The following is a 27,537-nucleotide window of genomic DNA, read 5'->3' as shown; positions in this document are numbered from 1 at the left end:
ATTCCTGTCACAGGGCAAAGGCAGGACAGGAAAGAAAAGATAAGAGTGACATCACTATTATTTTCAAAGACAGCTAATCCAATTAACACCAAATCATGTGGCAGGTACACACCAGGAGACTTCACTGGGAATACCGCATCCAACAAACACTTCTATCAGCAGCTGGAACTAATCCCTTCCAAATGTCAAGATCCAGCTAATATTAACCAAATACAGGATTTGATACTTTAAAGCAGCTTTATATTTATTGCATGATATCTTCAGTACTTTGCACTGAGAGATTAAGGAAAATAAAGCTAGCAAATTATATGCCATATACAGCTAAGAATTAGTTGTTTTATATTATTCTTGAAATGTGGAAGAGCCATTCTGAAAGCTACAAATACTAAACTGGTTCATATATTAAATCACAGATTTGCAGCATCTCAAGAGTCAGTGGCCCCCAAACTGCTCAAATCATGATCTCAGTGGCAATCCCAGCATCACATTAGACAGTGTCCTTTCTCATCGGTCCCACCAGAGTCTGAAGTGAGAGCAGGAAGTCAGTTTATTACAGTGTGGCAGGAGTGTTCATGTGCACCTCATGCTATATCTCAGGCCCCTTCCCCATTTACACGTGGTGTCGAATGTGCAGATTTGATGTCACCCTGAACTCCCATTCCAAATTTTTTTTTAAGTCAGTTACTTAAGAGGACTTGTTCAGCAAAGAACATAATCTATATTTTCATTGTCATTCTTTGGAGGCTTTGGCCATTTGCTGGACTCGAGTCCTCGGTGGGGCTATACAAATCTTTGTGGGGCAGGTACTCCTCATCTCACACACATCAGGAAGAGTCTGACTGTTGCAGCAGTAGCTGCTGGTGTCAGTCACCACAGTGACATCTGGTCTTTTGCTGGTTTAAGAACAGGCAATCCCACAAATCCATTCGCACTCAATTTCCTCACAAAGGGTTAACGGCATGGACCACACCTGCAGCATTAAAAATCCCATGAGTGGTAATGGGACATACATTACCTATCACTCTATGCATCTGCACATGGAATAAACATGAGTGTCTTCCTTCAACTCACACAAGTCATGACTTTCAATTAAGTCTGCTTTTTCCTTTGAATTTGGACCATATAGCAAGCAAAACCATGCCTCTACGGTATCCGATCAACAGGCAAATGTGCTTCCTTCCCGTTCCGTCTATATTTTCCCCACATCCTTTTTCTTCTCACATTTTTTGTAAGTATATCCCCAATACAGGGTGTGATAGGACTCAAGAAGGGACAGAGGAGATTTATAGGGATATTTCTAGGATTAGGGAAGATTGGTTGTGAGGAACGATTAGCTAGGCTGGAGTTGCTCTCTTTAGAACTCGGGGACACTGACAGAGGATTTAGTCAAACTGTATAAAACACATAATACACACAGAGGACAACATATTATGAACAGTAAAGACACATTTTCCTTATCAGAGAGGACAGAGTTCCCTAGTATAAGATAGACTCCTGCCCTCACAATCTACCTCATTGTGACCTTGCACCTTATTGTCTACCTGCACTGCTCTTTCTCTGTAGCTGTTACACTTTATTCTGCATTCTATTATTGTTTTTACCTTGAACTACCTTGATGCACTGTGTAATGGTTTGATCTGTATGAACGGTATGCAAGACAAGTTTTTCACTGTACCTCGGTACAAGTGGCAATAATAAACCAATTCCACTATAACTAGTTAAAAGAGGTAAAAGGATTAGAATGCAGTCAAGGGAAAAACTTTCATCCAATGAGTGGTAGAGGGTCTGAAACTCATTGAGAGGGTAGAGAAGACATCATATTTAGCCAACTTGGACATGATAGGATGAATGGCCTTGTTCTGTGCTGTAAATTTCTATGAACGGCCGATTACTGCCAGTGAAATGAGAGTGATAAGATTAGATCTCACCCCAGCTCCTTTCCACGTAAAATATTCTCTCTGTGAACATACTCTCAAGTAATGCAACCAGAAAGGGGATGACAGTCGAATTCACTGCAATTCTCATCCAATATCAGCAAACCACACACTACTAGAGAGTGATCAAAAATGGGACACCTAACTCATCTTTTTCTTAAAGATCACAGAAGTCATGTGTAGCAGCAGTATTCAAACTGGTGATTATCACTCAAGTTAGTAAGGACCTTCCTGGACAATTAAGAGTCACATTTTATTTCTGATATAAAATTGTGAAAAAAAACATATCCAGTAGTAATTAGTCCCATGGTGATATTTTACAGTTGTCAGGGTCATCATGTATGGTGCTGCCAGACCCAATCAATAGAACATATTTATCTTATTATGCCAAGCACAGCTGGTACTCAAGGCATTGTCCGGGGTTCTTTTGCAACCCCCAGCACTGCTCCAGGCCTGTAGCAAAGCTTGTCTGATAAAGCTGCATACATTACACCAGCTTGTCGCCAGAGCAAGGCATCATTAGCATAAAGCAGCTTATGTCCCACTGAGCAGCTCTCATATGATTTTTTTTGTTAACATAATCCAAACGCAAGCTTGGCCTTATATATATATATTTTTTTAAATATGACACAAGTATTTTGCCCCTTTACTCTTATGGTTATTATTGAAATATATTTTAATATAAAGCTGGTTATTAATTAAGTACTATGTGTTAGAAATTCATTGCTAGTTGCATGTGCTGAATGCAAGACATCAGTGGCTGCTTTTTACAGTGCTTCCAAAACTTGTCTTCACACTTTAATGAAACCTAATATTAGGAAAATAGTACATTGTACAGTTGCAAATATTTTGCAAGTTTTACTCTTGCAAAAAAGGACAAATTTCTACCAGCATACAGAAATAAGTTGTCTGTTTAATCACTAAATTTAACGTTTACCTTTTCCAAAGCTTCACTTTATACAATCCAATTCATACTTCATAAATATTTCCAACATTACAAGTGACTACAGTTTAAGAAATCAAAATATTGTGAAAGGTTATAGAAATGCTTTAATTACCTAATATTTTAAGTCACATTTCTGTAGTTGCAAAAAAAAAACAATGAAAGAAAAAGAATTAAGCATAAATATCAATAAAGCTATGAGCATTTTTGTTCTGCATTAGTTTTAAAATGATGCTAAAGTCATATTGTTTTAAGATATGGTTTCTGGGCATCTTGTACTTCGTTCTTTGTACTTTGAAGCATTTATTGAGAAGTTCCAAAAATACTTCTGGCTTCCTTTGGAGTTTATAGATCTGATCACACAATTTGGTGTTAACATATTGGTCTGGACTTTGTGGCTATTGACTAAACAATGATGCTTGTGTCCATCCACCAAGATCCAGCACTCCCATGGCATGGACTCTTTTCCAACAATGGCTGTTGTCATATTTCACATTTATATTCTCTTACAACACGGAAGGATCCACTCAGCCCATCAGATCTATGCCAGCTCTCAGAGCAATCTCATTCCCTCACTTATTTCCCTGTAAACCGATCTTTCTCACATGCTCATAGACTCTACCCTAATTCTCCTACCACCCACCAGTGCTGGGGATAATTTACAGTGACCAATTGACCCATCAATCAGCACACCTTTGGAATGTGGAAGAAACTGGAATGCTCAGGGAGAAAGCCATGCAGTCACGGAGAAAACATGCAAACTCCACATGGACAGCATCAGAAGTCAGGATCGAACTACGGTTGCTGGAGCTGAGAGTCAGTTGCACAACCTGCAGTAGATCTGTGCCTGTTAGAAGATTTCTCACCATCAGAAAACCAGGAGGTAAAACTATATATATTTTTTAAACACGTTACACTGTATAACATAAAGACTGAAAAATATACATATGTTTGCATTAGAAACTAGCTATTTAAAAGATTTTTTTTTCATTTATATAAAAGTATTTTCTTTTCAAAATTTATCCAAACTAAAACCCCCACACTTAATTTTCATTACTTTAGGAACAGATAATTTTAAATACAACTTAATAAAAACCCACACAACAAATCATAACCTTTTTTGGGTATCATATTGTGAATTGATTTTAAACACCTGAAATTTCAGTGAATTCACTGATTTTCCTTTAATTACACTACAGCAGGCTGTAAAGGAATGCAGCCTAAAGAGGAGAGCTGAACCTCTGATAATACCTTTGCGATTTCCATGTATGCAGAGTTTAACACAGAAGTCCATCTTATTGTCAGTTTCACTGGGTAAAAATGAGGATCAATGGCAGTTTGGTTTAGAAACGAGCTGCAGCATGGTTTTGAAGCCAACACGTTGAATTTTGTAGCCAACCTCATCCAGGAACTTCCTCTCCTCACTATTCAAATGGCAAGCTCTTCAGGTGGTAGAATTTCTATATAGCCCAGCAAGCCTCAGTTCTATTCAGCCTAATTTTTCACAGCAGAGTGATTTGCATAGTCTAAACCAAAAAGAATATCGGATAATTTTTCTTTGATTTTCTTCAATATTTCATCTTGGGTCTTTTTAAAATATAATTTCTCTCAAATTAAATAGCTGGTTGATCTCCTGCCATCCCTCAGCAATCAGGCTTAGTTATTACTTCTTGCATACTTCCATTCCCTTAATTTTATTCCAGAAGCTTCCAAAGCAACATGCAGAAGGTAACCTAGACAGCGAATTTAATATTGAGAGAAATGCTGGCCTTGAATTGCAAACTTCTCTCACTCTCTCTACATTACAATACTAATGCAGTGATCATAATACATTTAAAAAAAAGGTTTGGAGTTTGAGTAATATAGTAGTTGTCTCAGACATGTCTATAAACCATATCTAGGACAAAGGCACTAAATCAACATACAGAGTTTCTGATATCTTTGTCATGTATGAATATAATGATCAGGGAGAAATCATTGTAGTCATGAATCTTATTACACCCGAGGTATCTGTAAAGGAGTTTAAGCTGCCTTTTTAAGAAGAGATAGTAATAGATGTCACCTTTAGGTTCAACTGTTCCAGTAATCACCTGGCTAACCTTCTACCTGGTTCTTACTGTAAATCGGAGCGCATCCAGAATTCTCTTTCTGAATCCCAACTCATACCAAATGGCAATTGCTCATTAACCCTGTGTTCACTGGCCCACACTGACACCAGATTGGGCAATGCTCAATGTTCTAATCCTTGCTCAGAGAACCATTGCTCCTCCAGTTCTGGCTTCTTGTACAGCATTGATTTTCTTTGCTCCAAAATTGGTGATGGTAACTTTAGCCATTGTTCCCTTTCCTGAACACGCACCACTCCCTTCTCTTTTAAGGTGCTCCATAAAATCTACTTTTCTAATATCACCTCTGGCAGTTTGATGTTAATTTCTTCTGATAATGGCTCCTGGGAAGCACTTTTGAAGATTTTAATATAGGCCTCAGCTTCAATCAAACAAACGTTAACTGTAATTGAAAGTGAAAAAAATTGCAGATGCTGGAAATCTGAAGTAAAAGCTGAAAATACTGGGAATACTCAACTGGTGAGGCGGAATTTGTGGAATACAAACAGAGTTAAGGTTTTAGGTCAAAGACCCTTCACCAGAAGTGTTGATCTTGTGCTTCCAGCATTTTCTGTACTTATTTCAAATTTCAGTCGCAATCCTGACATTTGTCACAATTTGAGTTATCAACTCTGTTATTGAGAATCATGGAAATTTATAGCACAAGAGGAGACTGTTCAGTCATGTCCACACCTGCTGAAAGTGCACAGTTAAAGTAGTTTGGATACTCCATGATCTCCTCCCTTGCTTCTTTTATGAGCCCAAAATACATATTATACAGGCCTGGTTATTTATCAACTTTTGAAAATGCTAGACTCTTTGATATTTCCTCTCTATCAATGTTTATCACTTTGAATACTTCACATTCCTCCACACTGCTATTACCTATATTATCCCCATTCTCCAAAACAAATTCAAAATACTCATTTAAAACAATACACATTAACTTACATAAACCAAGCTTCAATTAAAACTCCCTCTGAAGGCATTTTTCTGTTTTACAAACAAAAGAATTACAAACAGCAGTTCTTCCAACATTGCCAGAGCTTACAGAAGAAGAAATGGCCCAAAATACCTTCTGAAACACCATCTTTCATGAATCTAAATTGTTGCCATTGCAGTTACTTTTTGATTGGTATGATAACCAATAAAAAAGTAATAGTTGGAAGCCAATTTAGTTGCATTATCCTAAAACTATCACCACCGTGCAAAACGTATAAAGGGCCTTCAGCCCTTTCCTCTGATTCCCTTCCCACACATGCTGTCTAAGCATTTCCAGCATTTTCTGATCTTATTTCAGATTTCCAGCTTAGACAGATTTTCTGATTTTCGTATGATGAATTATGGGCAGTTTAGTGGCTTTCCCTCCTTTTCGTGCATGTGAACAACTCAGAAGAGCATCAGTTAACATAGAAACTTAGAAAACCTACAGCACAATTCAGGCTCTTCTGCCCACAAAGCTGTGCCGAACATGTCCCTACCTTAGAAATTACTAGGCTTACCCATAGCCCTCTATTTTTCTAAGCTCCATGTACCTATCCAACAGTCTCTTAAAAGACCCTATCGTATCCGCCTCCACCACCGTTGCCAGTAGCCCATTCCACACACCCACCACTCTCTGAGTAAAAAAAAACTTACCCCTGACATCTCCTCTATACCTACTCCCCAGCACCTTAAACCTATGTCTTCTTGTGGCAACCATTTCAGCCCTGGGGAAAAGCCTCTGACTATCTACCTGATCAATGCCTCTCATCATCTTATATACCTCTATCAGGTCCCCTCTCATCCTCCGTCGCTCCAAGGAGAAAAGGCCGAGTTCCCTCAACCTGCTTTCATAAGGCATGCTCCGCATTCCAGGCAGCATCCTTGTAAATCTCCTCTGCACCCTTTCTATGGCTTCCACATCCTTCCTGTAGTGAGGTGACCAGAACTGAGCACAGTACTCCAAGTGGGGTCTGACCAGGGTCCTATATAGCTGCAACGTTACCTCTCGGCTCCTAAATTCAATTCCACAATATGCCTCCTTAACCACAGAGTCAACCTGTGCAGCTGCTTTGAGCATCCTATGGACTCGGACCCCAAGATCCCTCTGATCCTCCACACTGCCAAGAGTCCTACCATTAATACTATACTCTGCCATCATATTTGACCTACCAAAATGAACCACTTCACACTTATCTGGGTTGAACTCCATCTGCCACTTCTCAGCCCAGCTTTGCATCCTCTTTATGTCCCGGTGTAACCTCTGACAGCCCTCTATACTATCCACAACACATCCAACCTTTATGTCATCTGCAAACTTACTAACCCATCCCTCCACTTCCTCATCCAGGTAGTTTATAAAAATCACAAAAAGGGTCCCCGAACAGATCCCTGAGGTACCGCACTAGTCACCGACCTTCATGCAGAATACGACCCTTCAACGTGCATATTGATATTCTGAACATTACAGAAATGGTGTGAAAATGTCCATTGTCATCGATATGATCACTTTCCCACAGCAATTTAATCCCACAGACTAAAATAAACTGGAACACAGGTAAATCATTGGAAATAAAATTTAACTGGCTAAAAAATGAGAATCATATTTCTTTAATCTAAACACAGAAATACAGCTTGACAAGCTGCTAAATCTATTCTCCATACATAAATGCAATCCAATGATTACTCATTACACCCTTGTCCCCGAAACTTAACCATCAACTTAATAAAATGAGTTCATCTTGTTAACTATAATCAGCAGAATAGAGGACTACAAAATGGCATTCACAGTCTGGCACAAAAGGGAAAAGAGACAATTACTGCCAATCACTCTGCAATGAGGCATCATTGATCTGTCCACAGTGATTCATCTGCCAATTCAATAATCAGCATGCCTACCCTATGATACAACAGTGAACAGCAGACAAGCGTCCCTTTGTACCAATGATACCCCCAGAAGGTGCTTGAGGTAAGAAGCAAACTGTTTTTCAATTGAAAGGATCTATACACAGCTGCTACCAAAACCAGACACAGCTTGGGCAAAGCTCTTTGGTTATTGTCCAAGTATCCTGGTAATTGTGGGACTATTTCTTAACATTTGTATCAGTAAATCAAGACTATTAGATTACAATAGAAAATCATTACAGATAATAATCTAAAATTATAATCTAAAATTGTTTTAAGACATATTTAAAACTCAATAGCATTATTAGTAAATGGAAAGAAAAATGAGTGTGTATGGAGGTTTCACCTCCCTTATTATGTAGCAATATACAAGTGTATCTGTAGACCAGGAGAAACTATTACTCTGAGATCAAACATTTTGGAAGAAAAGAAAACAGGATAATAAATGTGCAATTGCAAAATGATTAGTGAAAAGAGCAACTGTCATATATTTAAAATTAAACAACACTGTCAATTTTTCAAAAAGTGGGAAGTATAAACCACAAAAACACAACTATAATGTATCATAGAACCAAAGATTATTCAACATGTTGCACAAATTGCTTCAAACTTGGTCCAATTTTAATTTTTGCTCCCCCTATTTGTCCAGCAGATTGATCCAATACTTTAGTCAATATCATCATTGTTAGCTACTGGATAGGTACCAATAACACAAGCAGGTACAGGTTTACCCCTTAGAATAAGTTTATTCCAACACTACAGCAAGTATCCCATCCAACAATATGACTGAAAGCAAAGAGTATTTTGAAGCAGGTCAAATTTGAGCAAGATAGATTTCAGGCCCTTTACAAAATTTTCTGGTCTTTTATCAATTTATATATAGGAAATTTTGAACAACAGAACTGTGCTCCTACTCTTAAGACCATACTGTGGAAATTTTTAAAATGCTAGTCCAATTATTTTTACTCCTAATTGGACGAAGCAGGACGATTCGACATATGCCTTGTGCATTAAGTTAAAATACAAAACACGTCCTCACTTTTTAACCATGCTCTTTACTTCCAAGAATCTTTTCTTTATTCTACAAAAGATTTGAATGGCTATGATCATATTTCAGTAAAATTACAATTCACATTCAGTTAAAATGTTAATACTCAGCTTGCTCCCAATTGATCTTCAGCAGTTTCCTTTGCAACATGCAGAAAATAGTGAATAGTGAATTAAATCAAGCACTGACATCCTCTCTCATTCTTGTTCATCTTTTCTATCAAATCAGACAGGGATATTTGATACTTTTGCAGTTAAATAAAAAGCCATTCATATTGTATCATTAGCTTGCAATATAATTTTTCAGAAATTGTTGAGATACATGACCTAACTTTGGAATGAAAAATTCACCAAAATATTCAAATGCAGTATAAAGGTGTGACATGGCTCTTGATATTGGCTCCTTTATCTGGTGATAGAGTTACTAACCCTGGAAAGAACTAAATTCTCATATTTTTCTTCAAATCTATGAGACAGGTTTTATTTTTAGACTGAATAGGATTGTTGCATAATCAAGTATGACAAAGTGTAAGCAAGTAAAGTGAGGTTAGAGAGATCTGGGATTAATCGAACCACTGGCAAGAGAAAATACATGATTCTATAATTTCAAAGCAACAAGACTGCATTGCCGCCATCCTTTGTATATTAACTAAGGTGTACGCAGTCATCATATTTTTAATATGGAGAGAAATATCCTGCTGATAACTTGATTGCATTACAAATGAATGATATGAGATGGCATTACAGCAGTTGACCTGACCGAATTATAATACAAGATATCACACCTATTTATAATATCTATTTTTACTGTCTGAAATATATCAAATTCTTCACCTTGAAACTTCCTTTCACAAATCCCCAGATGAATTTTTGCTTGTGAACACTGGACAGAATCTAGTGATGTGTACAGTCAGTACTCCTTGTTTCTGTGATTCTTAGATCATAAATTCAGAGGGAATAGCAGTATATCATGCAGCCTAACCTTTCAGATCCACCTTCTTGCCCATTCCCCAATCCCTCGGTCCATAAAAATCTATCAACAACTTTGAATATACTCAGCAGCTACCTCCCTCCGGAGCAAAGAACTTTTTTAAACTAATATAGATTGTTTGGTCATGCTTATTATTAAAGTCAACTTGTCAAAGTTAATAATGGAGCACAGGGAGCTCTGCTCATTGATGACATTTTCCACCATCATGCAGCGTATTCAAGATACGTATTGTTACCTTCCACAGAAATGAGTTCCATATTAACGGAACCACCAAGCCTTTAGACTTTTGATGCAGCAGCAGCTCCTGTTCATTCAAGTTAATAACACATCCCGTTAGCTAGTGATAACTTTTCTTTCACAAACCTCAATGGAGAAATTCAGCAATAGAACAGATATTTGCCCCACAATGCTACTATATTTCACTGAGAGAAGAATTAGAATTAATTACAGCTTTTAAACTGACTGGAATTAATTGCAACAAATGCAGTTTTAAATAGATGCTTGCCATCTGTTTAATTACATAAATAATGGACTGTCAATCAGTAAGGATAAAGCACCAGAGTGAAGTCACAGTGCATTATTTCTATGAAATGTTCAACAATATCAGTGACAAAAATATAGATGAACTATTTCAGACAATATCCAAGTAAATGATCATCAATGATTGCTAAATAAGTTACAAACGTGAACTTTAATCCATTCACAATACAGTAATCTTGAATTATATTTGCTCAAGGGTGTCATCACTATCTGAACAACTAAATCATTGAAATACAATGTCAAATGAACTATCATTAATTAAAATATAAACTATGCTTTCCTTTTTCATTCTTTGCAATAAACTAAGCTTACAGATTTCATCCACAGATGCCAAAAATATAGTCATATATTTGCATCTGATTATTGTCATAATTAGCCCTTTTGACACAATTCCTCCTCATAAATAAAAGTTTGGTATTCATATAGTTACCATAGTTTCACTAAGAAATAATAGCTTTCCTTAACACGGGTAGTAACTTGTCTGTGCCATTAGAAAATAATGGATTTCCAAAAAAGGCTTGTAAACACGTAATAATGATAATGAATTAATATATGTTAATTATTGTTATTGTTGTCATTTTTTGTTTCTTTGCAATAAGGAGGCATCACCAGGGACAGTTTTACTCAGCTGTGAACTCCTCCTTAAAAGGGCAAACAAAAACCATTTGGAATAACAATTGTTACAAAGATCTAATTTATTTTTTATGTGATGCAGGTTTATCAAGGTTGCTAATTGCTCATTTAAAATAGAATCTGATAGTATTTTTAGAATGAAATGCTGAAGCCTTTATATCCACTAATAATACATTAAAGTTTTTCCAGTCCACTTGTGTGATGAATTCCTCATCTCACACTACTACTACCAGTGATTGATCTTTGCCAAGAGTAATTTACCTTGGCACTATAAACCTCAAAAGTTTATCTTCATATCAACACGTTTGGAAGGACAGAGTATATACTTGCTTAATTTTTAAGAAGAAAAACTTATGATTGTCATACTAGGCGAAGTTCACGTACAGATACAACTTCTTTGAGATGCCAGTAGCAAAGAAATGGGAGTATAAGTACTAGCAAAATGTAATGATCATTGTAGTATTCAGGACAAAAGCTTAAGAAATCTAGTGATAAAAATTTTTATGTTGAATTCATATATCATATCAAATGCAGCAAATACAAGAAACTGATTTGTAGATATTAATTTTGCCTTTATATCTAATCTAAAATGTATTATTTTAATATTTAATTGTTCAAAAATTTAAGACCTGTATTTAAATCATAATTATTATTCTTTTTCGTAATCCATAAAATCTATTTCTAATGCCCTCTCTAAGGTTTTGTCCAGAATTGTTTTATTTGTTAGATAGAATTGTAATGTTCAAGATTTCACCAACTTACTTCAACAGCAAAAGGGACTCAAGACATTCCCCCTGCAGACAAAGGGGGAATGAAAAGAGCAAACTAATTCTATTCTACTATATCATTTGTCAGAATTCAAGGAGTGCTGCACAGCATGGAGTAAACAGTCAAGATACTGTTCAAAGCAAAAGGGTAAACTACATGTCAGTGTGGACCTGAATAGCTCATATTCCACCAATATAGTAAATAGTAGTAATCACATAAAAATAATCCATAACACTCAAAGCCATCCAGACACTGATGGCCTATAGTAGAACATAGAATTTAAGCAAATCTATTTATTCCAAAAGAAAAGTTATTGAAAAGTTGATATCTACTTAAAGTTCACAAATCTCAGCCTTCTGCAATAGAACATTGAACAATACAGCACAGGAACAGATCCTTTGGCTCCCAATGTTGTGCCGAACTAATTAAGCTAATGACACCTAATCCCTTCTGCCTGCACATGGTCCATATCCCTCCATTCTCTGCACATTCATGTGCCTACCTAAGAGCCTCCTAAACGCTTCTATCATATCTGCCTCCACCACATCCCCTGGCAGCACCTTCCAGTCACCCACTACTCTCTGAGTAAATAAAAACTTGCCCTGCACATCTCGTTTGAACTTTCCCCCTCTCACCTTAAATGTATGCCCTCTAATATTAGACATTTTGTTTAAGGTATTATGTATACTGTGAAGTATTTTGAGATATTACTTGATGCTGAAGGTGCTATATAAATGTTGATGTTGTTGGATTCTGTGTGCCTCTTCAAGAAGAGTAGCTTTAACAATAATGCTGTTTGTATCTTAGGAAACATACAACATTCTTTAATGGGTTGAAATGGTGCCTTGACTTTGCAGCACTTTCTCTGCTACGTGAATTGATGGTGCAAAGGTTTTGCTTGTTCATAATCTTATCCAAAACAATGGCAGTGCAAGAAGGTAACAAACTCAGGGTAAAAAGTGTTTGCTTTTCTACATTCTTTTTTTTACTTATTATCTGTAATAGGACTTTGCAAACATATGCTGTAATCCTGACCCAGGTTAAACAAAGATAAACTCCAAGTCACCTTACCTGACACAGAAACTCTCATGGTTGCTTCAAGTGGTCTGTTGTTGTCCAGAGCACGACTCAAGCTTAATTCCCCTGTGGTTTGATTGAGAATGACCAGATTTAATTCATTTCCATGGTCAAAGTTGTAATAGAGACTGTCAGAGACATCTGGGTCACGAGCTGGAATTCTGCCAATTATTCCAGTTGGAAAACTGCTGGATTTGTTAGTGATATAGTTATTGAAGATGATTTCAAAATTTTTCAGCACAGGGACATTGTCATTTTTATCCAACAGACGAATATGAACTGTGGCTCTGCTGACAAGAGGTGCTGATGTAGCTTGGACTACAATGACATATTCCGATTTGGTTTCATAATCCAAATCCATAAGAGCAGTTAACTCTCCAGAAAAGATATCCAGCTGGAAAACTTCAGGAATATTTCCCTCCACAATTTGATACATGATTTGTGCATTTGTACCTTCATCTGGGTCTGCAGCAGTGATACGGGCCACCACTAGTCCTATTGGGCTATTTTCATCCACAAAGATATCAAACTCATCTTTTTCAAAAACTGGAGGGTTGTCATTAACATCCATAATGACAATCTGGACATCTATGGGGGTCCTCATTGCAGGTATACCTTTATCCACAGCAAAGGCTTTCAGATTGTAGACCTGAACATTTTCCCTATCAAGTCTGCGCAGGGTTCGAACAATACCAGAGGTGGTCTCAATGATAAAGTCTCCATCTCCATCATCCCCACCTTGGAATGTGTAAAATACTCGACCATTCAATCCAGAATCACGGTCAGTAGCAGATATCTGAAGGACACTCGTGAATGTGGGGACATCCTCATAAACAGACCCTTGATAATGATCTCTCAGGAACTGAGGTGCATTGTCATTTACATCATTAACTAGAATTTCAAGGTACGTGGTGTCAGACTTCTGAGGAATTCCATTGTCTTTTGCAGTAATTGCCAAAGTGTATGAAACTTGGTCTTCATAATCAAGATCCATTAGTGTTGTAACTGCACCCAAATCAGGTTCTATTTTAAACTGAGGTATACTGTCTTCCATGAAATAAGTAATTCTGGCATTTTCACCAGTGTCTTCATCAGTTGCACTTATAATCACTACGGTTGTGCCAACAGGTCTGTCTTCATTGATGTTAACGGTATAATGAGAACTCTGAAATACTGGCCTGTGTGTGTTGGCGTCTGTAACATTAATAAACACTTGAACTGTGTCGAATCGTGTCCCGTCACTGGCTGTCACTGTTAGTATGTACTGTCGCTCCAGTTTGTAATCCAGTGGCAAGGCCAGAGTTATCAAACCACCTCCACTCTGGCTGGTTATCGAAAAGCGGTTTCGAGTATTACCGTTGGAGATCTGATAGGTGACCACGCTGTTGATGTCTCTGTCAATCGCAGATACAGTCACCACACTGGACCCCACTGCAGCATCTTCGTTCAGTCTTATTTGATATAATTTCTGGGTAAATTCGGGATTGTTGTCATTTACATCCAGCACAGTGATGCTGATGCTGGCTGACGACGACATTGGGGGTGATCCCTGATCCCTCGCTTCCACACCAAACCTGTAAAAATCCGTCATCTCCCTGTCTAATTCCGAACTGACCACAATCCATCCAGTGTTGTTGTTGATGGAAAAAGGGAAATCTGGAGACGTGTTTATTAACCTGTATTCCAAACGAGAGTTGTTCCCCGAATCCGCATCGATTGCCTGGACGTGAATTATTGAGTAACCTATTGGCACGTTCTCCAGAACTGTGGACTGAAAGGGGGTGCTGACAAATATGGGTGCATTGTCATTCACATCCACCACCTGTACCGTCACCAAGCCAGTGATGTTTGACAGTGGGGGCCTCCCACCATCCTGTGCCCTGATTCGGAGGGTGTACTCTTTGTTCATCTCGTAGTCCAACTGGCTCACAACATCGATGCTACCACTTTGGGCATCAATGTAAAACTGGCCCCTGGTGTTGCCACTCATAATACTGTAATGGACAACTGCATTGTTGCCCTTGTCACGGTCAGAGGCAGTGACCTGCAGGACCTTAGTGTTGGGGGCAACATCTTCCAGGACCTGGATGACATACCTCTTCTCACTGAACTGGGGGGTGTTATCGTTGTCATCTTCCACTGTTATGTGGACAGTAGCAGTAGAACTGCGGGGACCAGGGTTCCTCCCTTGATCATTGGCTTCCACCAACAATTGGTAGTACTCCACCGTCTCTCTGTCCACCGGACCTCTGGTCCTCATCACCCCAGACCTGGGGTCAATCTCGAACACCGCGTTCTGCCCCTGGCTGTTAAGAATCTGGTACAAGATGTTGGCGTTAGGTGGGGCATCTCCATCCGTCGCCCTCACCGTCAGCACCTCATAGCCGATCTCCAGGTTCTCCCTCACGCTCTCCTTGTACTCCTGCTGCTCAAACAGCGGGTCGTGGTCATTGGAGTCGCTGACGGTGACGGTCAGAGTACCCATGGCAGTGCGCCTTGGGGTGCCGTGGTCCACAGCGGTGACCCTGAACACATGGGTGTCCTTGGTCTCCCGATCCAGGCTCTCCGCCGTGGTCACGAGTCCAGTTGCCGGCTCGATGACAAACAGGCTGTTGGACCTGCTGTCGAAGAGGGCATCCATGGAATACTCCAGCCGGCCAGCCTCTCCCTCGTCGGGATCCACCGCCCTGACGGAGATCACCCTGGTTCCTGGGGGCATGTTCTCTGGGACTGAAACCTGGTAGATAGGAGGCTGAAACTGAGGGCCGGTGTTTACGTTCCTTTTCGACCTCCTGCTGCCCTCTTGGTCCCGGCCCAGGACCACTTGCCCAGGACTCCCCGTGGAAGACTTCTCTCCCACTCTCAGCTCTAGGGTGACATTCCCCCAGGCGCTCCCACGTCCCGTGGCACACTCGGGACAGAGGACGTGCGCCCGAATGAACGCGTTCCCCTCCAGGCAAACCCTTTCCCGTGTCTTCAGCTGCCCGTCCCGGGACAGGACAAAGGAGCTGCCGGCCAGCTGACAGCGCCAGGGGTCGCAGGGCGGCTTGGAAGTGGGGAACAGGTCCCGGAGATCGAGCAGCGGTCGGCCGGCGGCGAGACAGGGTGAATTTTGTAGAGCCACCACCTCCACATCCGTGCCCACACTGCGCCGCTTCTTCCAGTGGTGCTTGCTGAGGCAGTTCGGACCGTGGACGTGGAGATCCAGGTGGCTGGAGATGGAAAGGGAGTCCAAGGATTGCCCCGAGCCCCGGCCGGGACACCGTGCAGTCAGACGGACGGGGAACGGGTTGGTGGACAGGGTACCGCACCGCAGGCGCCGGGACAGCCGGACCGTGCCCGCGGTCCAGTCAGTTTCCAAGTAGCCCCTGATGAATTTCGGCGCGGAGAGCCGGTGGATCACACAGCCCCGACCTGTGCCCAGATCCGCCACCACAGTCCCCGGCTCGGAACGCTCAGAGAGGTGGACAGTCACGCAGTCCAACAAAGGCGTGTGAAGCAGCAAGCAGGTCACCAGGGTCCAGTGGAGCACAGTTACCTCCATTCTCGGTTCAATGTAACGCTGTCCCATCTCCACCACCGCTGTGGCTGCCCCATCAAACTTGCCTCTTGCTCCTTCTGCTCTCCTCTTATTTCAGTCGCGGCGTTTTCCCGTTCTCCTGTTTCCCAAATTCTCCTGGCCGGCGCATCGTCCTATCCCCACGGCAACACTCCTCGGCCCCGGTTTGTGTTAAATGATCGCACAAAATGGCTCCGTCTGCTCCCTGGCGGGGGTTTCAATTAGCATAAACCTGCTCAAACAAGGCGAATTCAGCCGACAAGAGAGAGCGCACACCACAGCGCTTAAAGGGGCTGTGCCCTTCCTCCGTATTGTACTCTGGGATGATTGCAATCCGGCTGAATGGAGAGCAGATAGAAGGCAAGTAGGTGGTTTAAGTTCATTAGGCACAATCTTGGGTTTTGTTAATAACTAAGAGTTTTAGTGCTGGAAGGCGCCATCTCAAATAACCATCAGAGACCTGTGTATTTCGCTGTAACCTCTTCAAGCTAATGATAATTTGGAGATAGCACTAGCTTCGTAAACAAGTTTTTTTCCTAATGATTTTACAGCCTTTGTAGAACGGTTCAAAAGGACTCAGCGTACTTTTGTTTCTTTCGTGACAAATTCTAGGCTCAGTTTAACAGCGTCTCTCTGCAGTTTAGCGTAAAGATTAAATCAAATGTTTCCAACCAATGTAGGTTCTGAGTTTGAAGATAGTTTTAGAGGGAATGCTCTTATTGTTTACACTGCAGACAGCTGGATTATGGCGGGGTCGGAAGGAACACGTTAGAACAGTCACTTTTTGCTCGGTGAATTTTCAACGCATGTTTGATCCGCTGTTGAAATGAGTTTCTGGAAGACGCAACACACTTTGTTAATCCCCATCTCCACTTCAGTAGGGAGTGGCACAAAGTGAAATTACACTAAATAAAGGAAGCTGCGACCTGGGTGCAAAGCATGGAATCATAAAGCGGAGTATTTGTGTTGTGTTTAATTGTAAAATAAATTCAACTGTTGACCCTAAATGCTACTGCCTCTGCTTAACATAGATTCAAGCACATTTCCCTGATTGATTGAGCGTTGCCAGCACCAAATGGTCTGATTTTTAAAAATTTCAAATTAGCATTACTAGATTTGTAGACCGCTGCTCGCGATGGTTTCAGTTGTCAGGAGGCTCCTATTTACCGAGATGAGGGTCGGTCTGCTGCTGCACCTGCCGAAGCCAAGCGCTGGCTGCGCACCTGTAGCTAGAAGATAAGGAAAATGAAGATCGCGACCTGCGCTTGTAAAACAGACCACTGCAAAATAAACAAGCAGGCGGCAGCCCGAGGTCACGGGCGGACGTCGTCCAATTGCAGCTGCCCTTCTACTCACCTCTCATAAACGTCTCAGTGAACCAGCTCTCAGCAGATGGCCCGACAATAGATAATCGGATCTCAGTGAGAGTGCAAGTTCTAGACGTTGGTTATTGGGGAAGGGGTGGAGCTGGGCTCCTTGAAACCAGCTCATGACACTACTGTAGTCTTACACAAGCCCTATCCCCTACACCCTTTATCCTTCTTGCAAACACGTTGGAACGACCTAAATTCAATATTGCAAGTTAAGTGATCCAAAAATGGATCCAGAGTCCTTCAAAATATGATGTTCCTTTGGATCAGCTCTGCAGTGCGAGTTAATTAAACCCCACTCATCAACTTAACTGTGCACGTTGTGTAAAAGCAAGCAGGCTGACCCGGAGTTATTGGCTATAACTGCGTACTGTATATCCCTGTATTCAGGCAAGTCTCCGAGCTTCTGGCGCCACTTCTCCGCGGCAACCCAACGCTGATGGAAATGCAGTCAATGCGCAGGGGGCTGACTCTTCCAAACATCCAACTGGTTTAATTATATGTACTATGTTACGGATGATCATATGGATCCATCTTTATTCCACGCGTACTGATGGAGTTACCACACAAAATCCCACACTTGGCTTCTATTTAAATTCCACAATCGAACATTAGACCAATTTGGAAGTACGCGTTCGTATATTTACAAGACCAACTGTAGAAGTAGTTCGTTGCTATGTTCTTTGTCTATCACCGTAGAAGAATGAAAATCGAGGGCTAAAGTTCAGAACTAAGCGCCCAGTGAACAGTATAACCTCCGGATCAAACTACTTGATATCCTCGCCTCACGGAGCGTTTCTATGCCGTCGGGAATGGTTTTCGACTGCGTGTTCTGCAGACTGTAAAGTTTATTTAGAGTCTATTTATCTGCGCATTACCAAAAAAAACTGTGACATGTATATATGTTCATTCAAGCCAATCCTTCGTTTTCGGTTTAAATACGAACGATTATGTTTGATTTAGCAGCAGAGAACGAAACAAGACTTTACTACTAGAACACAGAACAGTACAGCACCGGACAGGCCATTCGGCCCACGTTGTTATGCGGATCTTGATGCTAACCTACACTAACTGTCCTCCTCCTGTGTATCATCCCTCTCTGTCCATTCCTTTGGTATTGTCTCTATCTAACAGTCTCTTAAACTCCTAACTGCCTCCTTCCACTACTACCCGGTAACTTATTCCAGGCACCTACCACTCTCTGCGTAAAAACCTGCCCCTCACGTCGCCTTTAAACTCCCTGCCCCTACCTTAAAAGCGCGTCCTCTGGTGTTTGACATTTCTACCCTGGGGAAAGGATTCTGTCTACCTTATCTATGCCTCTCATAATTTTTAAAACCTCTATCAGGGCTCCCCTCAGCCTCCGACACTGTAGGGAGAACAACCCAAGTTTATAGCTCATACCCTCTAATCCAGGCAGCATCCTGGTAAACCTCTTCTGCACGCTCTCCACATCCTTCCTATAATGGGGTAACCAGAACTGCACCCAATACTCCAAATGCCCATAAATCCTATCCCTCAGTATCCTCTCCAATAGCTTCCCTACCACTGACGCGAGGCTCACGAGCCTACAATAACCTGGATTATCAGAATCAGGTTTATTATCACTGACATGTCATGAAATTTCTCGTTTTGCAGCAGCAGTGCAGTGCAAGACAAAGATGCAAAAATTACTATAAATTACAAAAATAAATAAATAGTGCTGGATTATCCCTATTTCCCTTCTTGAACAGAGGCACAACATTTGCTACTCTCCAGTCCTCACCTGTTGCTAGTGAGGACACAAAGATCTTTGTCGAAGCCCCAGCAATCTCCTCACTTGCTTCTTTCAATTTTCTGGGATATACAGTATGTGATCAGACCCTGGAGACTTATCCACCCTAATGCTCATCAGAAGACCCGGCACTACCTCCTCCTTGATCTCAAAATGTCCCAGCACATTGGCATATCCCACTCGGCCTTCACTATCCTCCAAATCCTTCTCCTCGGTAAATGCCAGGGCAGAGTACTCATTTACTGCCTCAGCCACTTGCTCTAACTCCAAGCACAAATTCCCTCCTTTATCCCTGAGTGGACCTACCCTCTCCTCAGTTATCCTTTTTTCCTTAATACAAGTATAAAATGCCTTGGGATTGAAAGAACAAAATAGATAGTTCATGATTATATTGTTTTTGTCAGTGACATCCGCTAGCACTTATTGTTCAAGCGAGTAACTGCACATATTGAAGTTACGGGTGCGACTGGATATTCCGATTGCGATATCTCCGGAATCAGTGGGAGATACTTGCGTCAAGTTCGCATTAATGCAAACACTTTACCAGCAGCTTTCATGCCTTTGAACGAGCAGCCAAGGAGAGTCATGTTATGGCGCCGCTACTTCAAAAGCACTGAACTGTTACAAGTACCTCAGGCGCACCGAGCGTTCTTTGGTATGCACTTGGCCCTGCTTGGCCGCTCTACATGGAAGACAAAAACTTCGTGGCAGATAATTCCATATGGTATATTAATATATATAGGGAGATATTACAGAAAGCACCGAGTTGTGTATGTGCTGCTTCACTACCCCGAGAGATCATAAAACAAAATACTACAAATATTGGAAACATGAAATGAAACCAATCTGCTGGGAATACTCTGCAGGTCAGGCAACATCTGATAGAGAAAAAGAGTTAACATTTCAGCACTTTGTTTTCGTTTTAAAACGGCGACTGTTTTGTTGGGATCCTACACACCGAAGCCCAGACTTTATGGCACTCACGGTTGACCTGCATCGCAGTTGCAGTCCTTGTTTAAAGACCACCGCACTCGCATGATTTTTGCTACCATGGAGAAGTGCGAGTCGAATTCCAACACGTTTTCGATCTGGAGGGTGGTACCGCTTTGCAATATACTAAAGGATTCGTTGTACCTGCACATCCTTCCCGCTATCCTCCTGCGATTCTTCCAACATCCCCCCGGGAGACAAGCACATTTTGCATAGTATCCTACAGCGTAGAAATAGGGCCTTTCGGCCCACCGCGTCCGTGCTGTCCGTGACATCTATCCCATTTGCCTGCATTAGGCCCGTATCCTTCTACAGCTTTCCTATCCAAGTACCCGTACAAATGACTTTTAAACGTTACAAGTGTATCTGCCTCTGCTACCTCCTCTGGCAGCCTGTGTGTGGAAAACTCACCCCTCTGATCTCCTTCCTATTTCTGCCTTCTCACCTTAAACCGGTGCCCTCCAGTTCTAGACTCCCGTGCCCTGAGAAAAAGATAATCTTTCATATCTCTGCCCCTCGGAATTTTGTAAACTATAACCTCCTGCGTTCTATTGGGAATAAACCCAGCCTGTCAACATTACGTCCTCTAAAATAATGCCAATAGAATCAGGAACCAACCCAGGAAAACACCCGCAAAGTCTCGTGTTCATCCACATCAATGGTTATTTCCGCAGAAAGGCTAAAGCTAATAACCTCCCTTAGCAAATGATGTAGAAGGTCATGCATTCGATCCCAAATTGGGGTTTATAATAAACACTGGATTTGTAATATTTCGTGAAACAGACAACTTCCGCAGTTTGCCAAATGTTTCGTTCAGAAATTGTTTGGTCTTACTCTTGACAATGAGTGAAAACAGCGACATCTCGTGGCTGTGCGGAATGCAGCCCAGAAGCTTCCAGGAACACAAGGGTGGTGACCGCTTCTGGCACCAAGTGGGCGTCAAAGTGCTAAAATATCGTAACAAATTGAGAGAATTAATTCAATAACTCTCTTATTTACGGGCAGTAAAAGAATACCAATGCAAGTAGCAACATTATGGTTAAAAAGTGTTTAAATAGAGGAATTTTTAACCTTGGTTTTCCCCAAAATGTAAACATTTATTCAAAGCAGTTCTTCATAGGGCAAGTACGTAGAGGCTATAAATGTGATCTTACATTCCTGCAATTGCAATAACTCCGGTTGGTGCAGAAATCAAACAGTGGAATACGAAGTTAGTCTTTTGGACACTGCTAAACCACCAAATATACCAGCCTACAGAATCAAGAGAACTTCCGGCACAGCTTTGTGGGCTGAAGGGCCTGAATTGTGCTGTAGTTTTTCTATGTTCTAAACTCAAAAGAACCGATGATATGCAACCAGAGGATTTCGAGTATTTCCTGCTCTTAGTAGATAAAGATACAATCGTAGCTCAAAATAGAAACAGAAATGAAGCCAGTTTACTGTGGATGAAGATTAAACAACAAACCTTAATTTCCACGAGGGTCCTTTTACTCTCCCCTTTCTAACTTTCAGCAGATGAACAAAAAAAAATTGGAACACAGCTGTAAATGGGAATTTACAGCTCTTTTACAGGATGTTCTACCAATCTCCCAAAGTTAATCAGAAAACACTGTGCTGAACCCCAAAGCCATAATATTAAGCACTTCCATTTATTTTGCGTCTTTATGTGATCAAACTGATCGTTTCAATTGGCTAGCTTTTAATTCCTGCTTATTAGTACAAGCGTGGTTGCTAAGTGAATCATGAGACTTTCAAAATCATGCTAATAAAGGGAAACTGGCTTCTGGGGATTAAATTTTCTGTGTATTGTGTTGCACCTGTATAACAATTAGAATTTATTCCTTCGTGCTATTACATTACAAGAGAGCAAGTGGTGTAGAATGACGAACATTTTTTTCTCAAATGCCCAACGTGTAAAATGATCATCATGAGAATAAACCTAGAAAGGCTAAAAGGCCTGCATTGAATTAGCCAGTTTCATTAAGATAATACTTGCGATATATTGGTTGGTCTAAACTAAAGACAATTAGAAATTAATTAGCCAGATGTCCCCATCTTTGCCTCCGATTGTAAAATGACAAAAGTGGAATTGTGTGGAGATTTTCAAAATTCAAGAAGTCATAATTCTGGCTAGAATCAGAATCCTAGAAAGAGAAGTATTTAAAAAGGGGTTTAGATTTTTTATAAAATTATTCCAATTTATTAATATTAATTAGTTATCATTTCTGTTTATCAATATGAAGTATTGTGATCTCAAATATGACTCAATATAATGTATTTTGTAACATTTTGGCTTTTCTTTTAATTCATGTACTTTGTATTTTCTATGTGGAATTTAAAAAATATTGTAAAAGAAAAAAGGGGTTTAAAAAAATAAATCAAAAGGCATTTGAACATTTTCATTTAATTCACTTCATATGTTTCACTTTCATTCACTTCATATTTTAATTGTGAAGTTGCGTGGAGGTGACGTAACGGAGTGAAAGGTCCAATTCCATTGTTGTGGTGATTTTAGTGTTTTCAGCTGGGAAGGCATGACGTTTTCTTGAGGTAAAGCGGGGGGTGGTGGAAATCAGTCAGAGTTCCTGCTTTGTGTGCATTTCAAGTTGGGTCAAAGATCAAGCTTAGTTCGATTTTTTTCATTATTTGATTGAAACTGTTTTTATTCTCACTAGGATAACCAGTGTCCCACAACTCAGAGGGAACACATGAGGTAAAGGTAATACATACATAAAACGATGAACCAACACTTCAGAACTCTGCAAATATTCCACAGGACTCATTGTTTCTCTGGTTCTGTGAGTCAACCCGAAAAGTGCAATTTTTATTTCCGAATATTTCAGTTCTACTTTTAAGATCTTTAAACGATCCCTATTTCTCCCCATAACACAAACGCAAAACTGGAAATACCGGTAGTTATATAACGTAGGATATATAGCAGGATAACAGGCCCTTCGCCCCAACTCATCGGTACCGACCAGGTTGCCTATCTGAGTTTAGCCCATATCGCTCTAAACCTTTTTCTATCCATGTACCTGTGCAAATGACGTTTAAATGTGGTAATTGTACCCAACTCTATCACCTCCTCTAGTAGCTGGTTCCATGTACGCACCACCATCCCTGTGATAAAGTTGCCCCTCAGGTTCCTTTTAAATCTTTCCCCTCTCACTTTAAACCTCTAATTTTGGACTTAACCTAAACCTCTACTTTTGGACTTCCCTACCCCGGGAAAAATCTGTGGCTATCGACTTTATCTATGCCCCTCATGATTTTATAAACCTCAATAAATATCAACAGAGCTGTTGTGAATTAATTTTGTATAGCTGCTCCCCAAGCTGAGAAAGAGCCCAATTAATTAAACCAAGGCTAAGAAATGCATCCACTTTAAATGGCACCTTTCAAAACCAACAGCCAACATTTTATACCCATTATTGTAATACAGAGAAATGGAGCAATTTATCTGCACCTGGCAAGTGATGTAATATCAGATAATCCACACTTGATTGGTTGAACATTAAATGTCTGCCAAAAATAAAAGAGCACTGCCATGTTTTTTGGACAGTGCCTTGAAATTTTATTTCTGAGGCCTCACCTAGGAGACCAAAATGAGCTCAGTTTAATCATCTACCTAAAATCTAGTGCAATTGATATTGCAACCTTAGTCCAATGTTTGTTGGGTTCAATCCTACATAATCTAGCAACACTTCAGTACAACAAATATTGACGTGGGACGAGACCCAACAAACACAGCACTAAAATTAAATAAGTTGGCAAAACCTTTTTTTAAAAAAAGGTCACTGGGACCACATTTACAGAGCAATATTCCTTGTATGTAAATTCGATATTTTTAAAATAGTCTTGAAACATTTAAAGAATTATTGCTTACAAATGTAAAGGAAGAATAGCTTTGAACTGGCTTCACCATGTCCAATTGTCAACTTCACCCTGTAAGTAGTTTTGCACTCTTGAACCTTGAAATAATGCCAGTATCTGTACACCTCCATCCCCTATCAGGAAGGCCTTAATGCTCTCCGTTTCTTTCTCAACAACAGACCCAACCAGTTCCCCTCCACCGCCACCCTCCTCCGTCTGGCTGAACTGGTACTAACTCTCCACAATCTCTCTTTCGGCTCCTCCCACTTTCTCCAAATTCCATCGAGCAGCTTCGCTCTGTCTGCCACAAAAGCAAGGACCTCCTGATGGCCATCCACTTCAATTCCACATTCCACTCCCATACTGACATGTCTATCCATGACCTCCTCTACTGCCACGTTGAGGTCAGACATAGGCTGGAGGAACAACACCTCATATTTTGCCTTCGAAGTCCCCAACCTGACAGCCTCAGCATCAATTTCTCTAACTTCCAGTAACCCCTTGCCTCTTTATCTCCCCCATTTTTTTCATCTTCCCTCATTCCTGTGGCTCCCTCCCTCTTCTTGTTCCCCTTCCCCCATCCTCATGACCTGCCTATCTATTCCCTAGCAATTCCACTTTACTCTACTCTACTCCCTATACACTCATGACTGTGTGGCCAGATTCTGCTCTAACTCCATCTACAAATTTGCAGATTATACACCACCGTTGTAGGCCGTATCTCAAACAGCGATGAGTCGGAGTACAGGAAGGAGATAGAGAGCTTAGTGGAATGGTGTCATGACAACAACCTTTCCCTCAATGTCAACAAAAGAGCTGGTCATTGACTTCAGGAAAGGGGGCGGTGTACAGGCAGCTGTCTACATCAATGGTGCTGAGGTCGAGAGGGTTGAGAGCTTCAAGTTCCTGGGAGTGAACATCACCAACATCAGTGCCTCTACTTCCTCAGGAGGCTAAAGAAATTAGGTTTGTCCCCTTTGACTCTCACCAAATTTTACCGATGCACCATAGAAAGCATCCTATCTGGATGTATCACGGCTTGGTACGGCATCTGCTCTGCCCAGGACCGCAAGAAACTGCAGAGTTGTGGACACAGCCCAGTGCATCATGGACACCAGCCTCCCCTCTTTGGACTCTGTCTTTACCTCTTGTTTTCTTGGTGAAGCAGCCAGCATAATCAAAGACCCCACCCCCCGGGGACATTCTCTCTTCTCTCCTCGTCCGTCAGGTAGAAGATACAGCTGCCTGTGGGCACGTACCACCATATTTAAGGACAGCTTCTACCCCACTGTGATAAGACTATTGAACGGTTCCTTTGTACGATGAGATGGACTCTGGCCTCACGATCTACCTTGTTTGACCTTGCATCTTATTGCACTGCACTTTCTCTGTAGCTGTGACTTTACTCTGTACTGTTATTGTTTTTTACCTGCACTACATTAATGCACTCTGTACTGACTCAATGTAACTGCACTGTGCAATGAATTGACCTGTACGATTGGTTTGTAAGACAAGCTTTCCACTGTACCTCGGTACAAGTGACAATAATAAACCAACACCGATACCATGGTCCACTGCCCTCTCCTACCGGATTCCTTCTTCAAGTCCTTTGCCTCTTCTACCTATCACCTCTCAGCTTCTTACTTCTTCCCCCCCCTCCCCCACCATCCTACCTTCCGTCTCACCTGTACTCCCCTATCACCTGCCTGCACATGCTTCTCCCCCAACCTTCTTATTCCATCTTCTTTTCCAGTTCTGATGAAGGGCCTCGACCCGAAATGTCAACCGTTTATTTCTCCATAGATGCTGCCTGACCTGCTGAGTTTCTCCGGCATTGAGTGTGTGTGTGTTTGCGTGTTGCTCCAGATTCCAGCATCTGCAGAATCTCGTGTCTCTATTTGCCCCATAGTACAATTTGAACATTTATTTTAAAGATGTAAGGGTCCTCTGAAGGGTCTTTCTTCCTCTGCATCTTTCTTACCTGGTTAACAGTAGGGAAAGTCACGTTGTACACCTATTGTGGTTACATCAGTACAGCAGATACTAGAATCCTGAAACATAGTGAGCGCAGAAGGGCAGCACTGAAGTTTTAGGCCAACAATTTTTCAACTTTGTCTTGACACGTCAACCCTTTTTTTTTGCTTCCCGCAGATGTTGCCTGGTCTACCAAGTGTATGCCAGCATCTCAGCGACTTTTGTTTATTTGGCGGTTGCATCCATTGCTTAATTGTGAGCAACTCACTGCAACAAATGCTATAAAGTTTGTTTTCCAGCGGTTTCATTTTTCCATTGTCACCAAATTCCAACAAATACTGCTAGTCAGAGTGGACCTTTACAGATGGCGTTAAATCAAAGGCAGAAACATATAGTTTTTTTTAAAAGATAAAAAATATCTTTAGATCAAAGTATTATTGTTAGCTACAAAGTTTAATTATGTGGATGAATCATCTTCAGACAGTGCAAACTATACAGTATAGATACCCGACACCAAAGGACCACCCTGGGAAAATAAGAGGCCTTATCGTTAGTGTAATATGAGACAGAAACGTGTTCTCACCTTTTAAGAACACAATTCACACCTTATGAAGCTTCTCTATTGTGACCCACTTATCTACGGTCGATTGGTAATGCAGACCAAGAGGCAAACTGGACGAGTCGGATCAAATTACAGTTGGGAAAAGTGCAATTTATATACTATTTACCTTTTTTTACCTAAATCTACCATTACAAAGAAAAAGGGAGAAAATATATGTTTCTGGATAACATATCACGTACAGAGGTTGTGTGCACGACTCCATTTCTCAAATGTTGCCAATTCACTAGGCAGGATTCAGCAATCTCTCAATTTAAGGGCTTGATCCTGTCAAGAAATGAACATCAGACGCGCCCATCCTGCTTCTTAGGATATTCTTTCTACTAGATTGATGGTTATATAAAATCCCACACCATCAAATCAACACAAAATCAGTGAAACAAAGCTAAATTATTTGGGGGATAGATTTAAATTCTTGGGATACTCAGGAAGAGTCTATAGAACAAGCTGGAGT

The 27,537-nt window shown here is 40.9% G+C and overlaps 1 protein-coding gene across 2 annotated transcripts in view; it reads right to left on the bottom strand.

Annotated features, from left to right (window-relative positions):
- LOC127580781 (cadherin EGF LAG seven-pass G-type receptor 2-like) overlaps positions 1-16,950 on the bottom strand; it is a 231,820-nt gene extending 214,870 nt beyond the window's left edge. For both annotated transcript variants that reach the window (XM_052034651.1, XM_052034652.1), the window contains exon 1: positions 12,919-16,950. In XM_052034651.1, the coding sequence (XP_051890611.1) occupies positions 12,919-16,495 (3,577 nt within the window). In that variant the 5' untranslated portion in view covers positions 16,496-16,950. The remainder of the gene's footprint in view (positions 1-12,918) is intronic.
- Positions 16,951-27,537: the final 10,587 nt, after the last annotated feature.

The sequence above is a fragment of the Pristis pectinata genome, chromosome 20 (assembly GCF_009764475.1).
Source record: "Pristis pectinata isolate sPriPec2 chromosome 20, sPriPec2.1.pri, whole genome shotgun sequence".
NCBI classification, from domain to species: domain Eukaryota; kingdom Metazoa; phylum Chordata; class Chondrichthyes; order Rhinopristiformes; family Pristidae; genus Pristis; species Pristis pectinata.
This window is presented reverse-complemented; position numbering and strand designations above follow the sequence as displayed.